This window comes from Pollicipes pollicipes, unplaced genomic scaffold (genome assembly GCF_011947565.3).
Source record: "Pollicipes pollicipes isolate AB1234 unplaced genomic scaffold, Ppol_2.1 Scaffold_3087;HRSCAF=3621_pilon_pilon_pilon, whole genome shotgun sequence".
NCBI classification, from domain to species: Eukaryota; Metazoa; Arthropoda; class Thecostraca; order Pollicipedomorpha; family Pollicipedidae; genus Pollicipes; species Pollicipes pollicipes.
This window is the reverse complement of record NW_023596225.1, coordinates 38,240,099-38,248,220: the sequence shown is the minus strand read 5'-3', so window position 1 is coordinate 38,248,220 and position 8,122 is coordinate 38,240,099. Positions and strand designations below refer to the sequence as shown.

The window sequence follows — 8,122 nt, the reverse complement described above, 5'->3', positions numbered from 1 at the left end:
CAAAGCTGGCGGAACTATCGCCGCCCTCTACTTTTGCGTATTGTTGAATTTGGAACAATATATATATATATATATATATATATATATATATATATATATATATATTGTTGTCTTTTTTGCCCTCAGTCTTGCGGAGGCCAGATACGTCAAGCGTCTAATGCTCACACCCGATGAATGTTTCTTTTCTGATGTTTCTTTTCTGATGTTTCTTTTCTGATGTTTCTTTTCTACGGGACGTAGTTTTATGTGACACATCTAGACCGCTGCCAGCTAAGCTATGTCAGGATTGTTTGTTCTCTGCGTACTATCTCTTTAATAGCATTGCTGAAGGTGTTGAATTTCTGCGCGACGTTCGGACGGTACGTTATTGGGTCTGACGAAGCATTGTTTTTTTTAATTCCGTTACAGATAGGGGGTTTCAGCGTCCCATGTGTCTATGGCGTCGTTACTATTCGCTTGCCCTCACTGTCACAATGACCGTTAAGTTTGACCTAATCATGCGAGGGACAGGGTACCGATCGTCACACGGCGCGTTAGTACTGATTCCTATCTAGCTCAAACCCGCTTTGCAGTGAATTGCGGCGGGCAGATCAGACTGGTGGCGAAAAGAAACAAGGCATGGGAATTACGAACGTGTCGCAACTCACCTTACCTGCAGCCAAAAAATCGTTTGTTGGTCGGCCGTATCCATTCGGTATACTTTATTTGCAAATTCGCTTGAGTCTGTGTGTTTCCGCTTTGCGTTGTCACACGTTGCTACTCTAATGCTATTCGTTTGATTTCTGCACGGTCTTCCACCGCTGTGGTGGCCTGTTCCGCGCACGGTTTTGTGTGACGCGGGGAGGGGCGGCTGCGACGCCGGCCAGCGACGGGCGCGGGCGCTTCCCTCGGGCGCGCGTTGCGCCCCCGCCCGCGTTCCGCGCCGCCGTCGCGCGACTGCTCGCCTGCTGTTCCGGCCATGTCTGCGCGGGCGATGTGCCGCGCATGCGCATGGAGATGTCTGGGCTCAAACTCGCCTGACAATGCATACCGACATCTATTGTTTACCTTGTCCATCGCGACCGCACGATGACCTGCGCACATTGCATTTCAGAAAATATACAGGAAAGAACGGTCTTGCAGCGTTTTATGGCGCCGAACGGCCCCAGTACTTGCCGCCGCGATAGTTATTTATAGCATCGCTTGCAGCATTATCTACAGGTGAGACGCCGTTGTATTTTGAACGCCACATGGGGAGCTACGGACACGTGTGCACTCACTTTTCCAGCGGTTCGGCGCGACGAAGTCGCTGTGCGGGTATGGTGTGATGGGATGCAGGACCAGCTGGTGGCATCGCATGCCCAGCGCTGTGCGGGTATAGTGTGATGGGATGCGGGACCAGCTGGTGGCATCGCATGCCCAGCGCGGCGGTCCGATAAGCAGCTTACGATTGCTTTGAGACAGGGGTGTGGTTTCTTGTTCAGTTGGGGCTCCAGCCTGCCTCGCCCCGCCCCAAATTTGGAAGCCAAATAGACCAAAGTCCGGGAGAAACCAGTTTGCTGGCGCGTGCTGGTGGTAAGTTTTGTCATTTTTCACCGCGTCCCATCCCCAGCTCGTTTTGTGAAACCACGCTCCCGCGTGAAGTTCTTTGGCAAAGGACCTACCTGAGGTAGCTACCCATGATGACGATAGCTGCTGACGTAGCTACCTATGACGACACAAATGCCGACGCCGCACACACGCCACTGTGCTCCAAGGCGAAGGAAGTTTGAGTTTGAGGAGCTGATGTGACGATTTGAGGAACTATTAGAACGGAGTGAGGAACGTAGGAGCAGTGATGCGATAGACGTTTTGCGGATAGCGACTGACAATGACGCCGTCCTTTGGACTTGGACAAGGACTTGCGTCATCATGAGATGACGTCTGGCAACGGCACCAGGTCCGCGTGGAGAAATAAGAGAAAGAAAAGTGCCTGTGGCTTGGACGCTCTTGTTGCATAGGAAAACAATGAAGTGTCTGAGACAACATAGGAATTTATCCGCGAGTGCATGGGTGTAACAATCGGCGCAGGGGAGGGGGGGGGGGGGGGCGGAAGGGACAGAGGGGGCATGTCCCCTACAATTTTTCCTTATTTAGATTTTGTCCAACACTGCAAGTTTTCACATTTTCCTGTTCAAAAATATTATTTTGGGCCAGGCTATTCCAAGGACTCTAATTTGAACCATCCAATCCTGAACTTGCCCTTACCCTTCCCCGACCCCGAATGTCAAGGGCGCAGCTACCCATGCTCTACTGGATGTCGCCACATCTTTAATATTGCTGCATCCATTTGTGCTTGATTGTATGTGATCACATCATGAAAATTGTCGAATCTGCTCAAACGTTATTGGGTTCTGGATCCCATCAAACCCAGTAGTACGTTCGCCCATGCCGAATGGGTGGCTGTATCAATGTTGACATCCCCCACCTGTCTTCTAACAAAACGACGGCACACAAACAATCCACCCACGAACCCAACATGTACACAAACCTGCCACACATGAGATCATAGGCACCCGACAAGCCTCACTGTACATCAACATGTTTATAAAGGGTTGTCTGGGAAAAGAAGGACGGATTCGGTGTCAACCCCAGCCTCGTGTGGACTCGCGTCCGGGTACGCAGACGTCGTCTTGTGCTTTTGTATGAATGCGTTGGTGTGCGTGTTTAGCGGAGTTGTCTATCATTGCTGTTGTCCCTATGATTGGACGTCATCAGTATTTGGCATGCTATGGAAATGTACTAATGCGGCTTTGTTTCTGTGTGTGTGTGCGTGTGTGTGTCTGGATATGAAGGACGGATTCGGTGCAGCCGAGTCTCACACTGGCAGTGCACCTGCCAGTGTCTGACTCCTGACATAGTGCCTCTAGCCTGGCTTTTTCCATGAAACCGTGCGTGTCCTTCTCAAGCTGGCTGAACGTAACGACAGTCTGCCCAGACCCCCTCGTGTTCTGTCTGTGCCTACGCGTGTGTCTGATTCCCGGTGGGTGGACGGAACAGGTGGAGCGTGCTGCCAGGCGCCCCCGCTGCTGGCCTCTCGGCTCCGGCCAAGGCCGTTTTTGCCGCCGATAGCTGCAGAAGCAGAAAGTGCAGTACCCCAAGTCCGACCACGTAAGGGCGACTGCGAGATGGTCGTAAAATGTCAGTCTGGACGCGACGCCAGCGCGCGGCGACGTCTTGCCTCCGCCTGATAGCACACGATGGAGACGTCGCCGATCATTTCTTTTTCTTGGCATCGTCCAGTCGAGATGTGGACGCTGCCTTCTTCATCTTTCCCCTGCAAAAATTAACAGGTGTTGTAAACCTATGCGTACAAGGGATCCATGCGCGTCATTTGCCGTCGGAAAATGCACTATGTTGAAGCAAGCAATCCACAGTTGCATGGAGTTTTGAACTGAGACAGCTATTCTTAAGGGCATTCGGTGCAGTTCACAGTCATGGCCTTCTCAAGACCTAAAATCCTTTAGTTTTTTAGCTACACGGCCACGAAGATGTGCAGACTATGCAGTTAACGTATTTCTTTTTATTACAGGTCTTAGAACATTTGGACACTTGTGTTTGAGGTCAGCGTTCATCTGCCTACCAAAACGTTTCCACAACAACCCCTAAACACGAAGCCATTTCTACCAATTTCAGAATGACCCACACCTGTTACGGCTGCTAGTGTCGTGCAAATGGCGTGAGTAGCCGGTAAGCGCGGGGACGGAAGCCGGCGTCTCTAGTTCCCAGACCACAGTGATTGCGTGCAAGATACCAATCTAAATATCCGGCAGCTTTCAACACCACTGGCCAGAAAGCGCGGCTTGACCTGTTTTGCTGCAATCTTTGCACTTTTAAAACTGACATTTTAATTAAAACACCCTGTAGCAACAGGGAACCGGGGCAGTACATCACATTGCTTCAAGCATGCAAATTAGGTAGACAAAAAAACAAGAAAGTGAAAAGGAGGGTGAGTGGATGCGGACGATCATCGCGCCGAAGTGGAGGCGGATTATCTGTGGATGCGGGGAACGCGATCCCCACATCGTGTCTCTTTGTGCACAGCCATCGCTGATGCTAAATGTTTCCTGGGATTTGCGGTGGGGAGGGGGCAGCTGTCTCGCCGCTCGCGGGAAGCGCCACGGCTCGACTCACTGTGCCAGTTTCGTGGCCCGGTTCGGTGACGCACCGGCGCGTCTACGACCCGCGACGTCATTCTTGATGGCGTGAGACTTGGGCTTCTTGCCGTCCGCGCTTCGGGAGCCGGAGGTATTCCGATGCTGGATCTTGTCCTTGATGTCACTGCAAAGGGGATGTGGTCAGTTCAGCTCATCGGACCCTGCCGTAAGACATTCCTTTTCGCTCCCTTTGTAACATAATCATTATGGGCTGACAAACCTGGGTTTTTGCGTGAGCCTCAGTCCAGCCAGTACAACAGCAACGATCCGCATCTGTGCCTATTGCTCAGGGCTGAGGCGCATATAGCCCGTCCTGCCGCTGCCATTGATGGCACGCGTGCCTGCGCAGCCACCCTGGTGGCGTTACGCACATGCGTTGCTTTTGCTGAGAGGTTTCGACCCATAATCGTTTTCTACGGAAAGCTAGAAACGTGTGGAAATGGTGTTACAAATGAAACGCTTCGCTTGATATTGGGCAGAGTGCTTTACTTCCTTCGCATTACCATCACGTTAACTTACATCGAGGATCAAAGCTATGGCGGGAAAATGTGGAGTGGAGAAAAACGTCAGTAGTGGAGAAGCTAGGCGAACGAGTGCGGCGCACGTAACCTCTTCCTTCTCATGTTTGTGAAGCTGAGTACGTATAATTTCATGTACCAACGTGCTTGTTCTCAGTTTGTTACAAATTCACTGACAAATTTCGCTGGGACTATGCATAGTGTAAACAACAGCTATCCGATCTTGAGTACCTGTAGACGTACAACATGCTATTTTTAACCCACAGAAAAGCATTGTGCTGCTCACATAGACCCGGTGAGCGCTTAAATTTTTCCGTTGGAATGGTTTATGAATTTGTAACTCTCCGATTATCTCTGGGTAGCTTAAAATTGTATTTTTATGTCTGGAATACTAAATAAAGTCGGGCGAGAGCACACCGTGAAAGTTTCATTCTGTAAGCCACTGGCAGACCAACTCTGAACGGTTACCTGACTTCTTGGACTCACTCAGTTCCTTTGGTGATTTGCCTCTTCTCAAGTTCCTTGTCGACAGACCTGGGGACTTTCTTGATGTTCGATGGCTTGGTCATCGCCTCCTTATTCTTGTCATCCTATAAGCAATGCACACCACCGTTTAAGCTTCAGGCCTCCTGCCGATTATAAATCGAATGCAAACAGCGCCAACCAGCTTAAAGGCGCTTCAGCTTTTGCGTTCACACCGTGGTACCCATCAGGCATTGTGAGGCAATTTTCATCACCACCACCTCTTGGTGTCATGGCTCTAACCACCGGTGGGGGGGGGGGGGGGGGAGGAAAAATATCCTATCCAATTTTCGCAGTGACATTTGCCACCCTCCTACGTCAGACACGTGGTTACATTCATGTTAGTGTGGTTTTTAAATGGCGTAGTGTCCATGACATTGCTGACAACATGTGCTTTGTTGATGGCATATCCCGTCTAGTTTAATTTTCACGCCTTTGTTGGTCTCAAAAGACAACATCATAGGCCGATGGAGTGGAGCGTTAAATAGCCCTCCGTCCAAGCTGGTAAACCCCCATAATGATGTCTAGCACCATGGGTTCACCTTTATCAAAATTTGTAATGCGCCATCATAAACGCACGAGGATAACGCTAACTAAAACCTGAGCCAAACGCTTGCACGGCACGTACAGATGTCTTCCGATATGATTATGCGTCCAACCCTATGAGACGCCAATCCGCAGCGGTACGGAAGGTCAGGATCGAATCATTCAAGACTTACAAGTTATAATGCACACTCCCGCGACGCACCCAGGGTCGGTCCAGATGTTGAGCAAACATCTGCACCAGGGGCGTGGACAGGGGCCTTGTGTAACGCCTGTTGCCAGCGGTGTTACCATGGTTTCACCGCCTTGGCCATCAAAATCATCGGTTTGTTTTCGGTTTGTATCGGTACCAGAAGAACCAGTCTCGTACCCAGGCGGGCTGGTTGGTTCACGAACAGGACTGTTTGGTACCCAAGCTATGAAACCTGGTGACGCACTGCTCAGCTCCATTCACGTAGGGCGGGGTCATCCGGAGTATGACCTGACCTAGCTGCACTCACGTATCGCGGATTGGTCCAGACATTGACTTGGCCGGCAGCGGCGCGCTCAGGCGTGTTGGGCAGGGAGGAGGGCTGACTCACGCTCTGCAGCACCAGGTCGGCCGAGAAGGACGGACGCGCCGGCACGATTGGTGAGCGGCTGCACGTACTGAAACAGCGGTCAGTTGTTGGCGCGGGCTATTACGGGCTGCCAAAACGGCCCTGTTTTGAATTTTCGGTTTTGTTACGACGATGAATTTTCTCTTTTGTCACAACCAATCACATATATCTCCGGCGCGATACCACTGATAGTTCTGAGTCCTAAGCATGTCCAGTGTCCTAATCAGGAGGTCCTGTGATGACGAAATCTTCGTGAAGTGCAGTTTTAAAGACCTTGAGAAAACATTCCATACCCGGCACTGTTCGACTGCCGGTCACTAACTACCAACAGATATCGACCATGTATAATCTGGCAATGTGCGGTGGGTCATCCCTGACGCCGTACAGCGCCGCCATGCTGGCTGGTTGTGCTCGCTGCGAATGCTGCTGAAGACGCGGTCGGCGTCGCCAGGCCACCGCGGCAGACACACCTGTTGATCTCCTCCAGCTTGCGGAGGAGGCGCTCGTTCTCCTTAATGACCACGTCCTGGTCGCGCATCAGGGCGTCGCGCAGCGTGTGCATGTCCAGGTTCTCATCGCGCAGCGCTGTGTTGTTGGCCATGTACTCCTGGAGCAGCTCGATCAGCTCCTCCGTCTTCAGCTCCTGCAGCCGTTCCTTGTCGATCGCCAGCTTCTGCTCCGAACGACGCCGGCCTGTCGGGGGGGATGGTCAGCATGACAGGGAAACAGGGCTATTTCTGCCAGACACGGGGTTCGTTGTCAGGCCGCACAAGTAGCACCGCTGCGCCGACCGCGGAGTCGGGTCAGCTGTCAGTACGCGTGAGCGCTGGCAGACAGACACTGCCAAACGGAGGTGGGTGAAATTGCAGTCGGGCTGAAGGTCGGGACAGGTCAAACAAACCCCGGGCTGCTGAATATAGCCCGTCTGCTTGGACCCACGCGGGCCGGTTTCCAAGGAAAAGAATGTCAACCCAACAGCTCAGCAGACACGGAAGAGAACCACGGAACTGTCAGCCGCTTCCCGCAGAAACGCAAAAGCTGCACGATGTTCTCAGTGGTGACTGGGATGGAACACCACGTCTGCAGTTAGAACGTTGCTTGCGTCCGTCCAATAAATTAGCAGTCACGCCAAAAGGCGATTGCAACATATCCCCGACTAAGGAGCTGGGTCGACTCGGTGTTTAGCTCCAGTGGCAACGCACAGTCCGGCTCGGGCGTCGCCCCGTGCGCGTAAGAGGAGCCACCAACGGGCTGGGGATCACTGACGGGCGGGGTCTCCGGTGCCGGGCGTGCCGCCGTTGGAGAGCGGAACCGTCTCGCCGTGGGCGCCGATTTTGACCAGTAGCTTCAGATGGTCATTCTCCTGCTGCAGGATGTGCACCTCGCGCTTCAGACTGAGGATGAGTGCCTCGCGCGGGTCCTGCGGCCGGCCAACGAGCAGCGTCAGCAGAGCCAACGCCCGCGCGGCCGCTGACCGTAAACAGCCGAGAGCCATGCGATCAGCGAGCACCAGTGCCCATACGCATACGGTTACCACACACTCGAAATGGCACAGATGCAGTAGCCAGGGAACAAGCATGGTACAGAGTTGCGCCCTCAGCGGCCTAAGTTAACAAGCACATATACACGTGAATGAAAGTCGGTCGGATTGCAGCTACACGGCTTGTCAGTTGCGTTCCGGACTGGGAGGACATCCAGGCAAGAAGACAGGCCACTGACATATAGCAACACAGGAAATCTGTCATTTTTCCTTTGTGTGCGACTT

General features: G+C 52.4%; 1 protein-coding gene across 1 annotated transcript in view; it reads right to left on the bottom strand.

Moving 5' to 3' along the window:
• Nucleotides 1-5,313: 5,313 nt before the first annotated feature.
• Nucleotides 5,314-8,122, bottom strand: part of LOC119090111 (kinesin-like protein KIF12) — a 34,745-nt gene continuing 31,936 nt past the window's right edge. The window contains exons 10-13 of the mRNA XM_037212906.1: nt 7,624-7,777; nt 6,828-7,050; nt 6,259-6,406; nt 5,314-5,322 (exon numbers count right to left, since the gene is read on the bottom strand). Coding sequence (XP_037068801.1) covers nt 5,314-5,322; nt 6,259-6,406; nt 6,828-7,050; nt 7,624-7,777 — 534 coding nt within the window. The remainder of the gene's footprint in view (nt 5,323-6,258; nt 6,407-6,827; nt 7,051-7,623; nt 7,778-8,122) is intronic.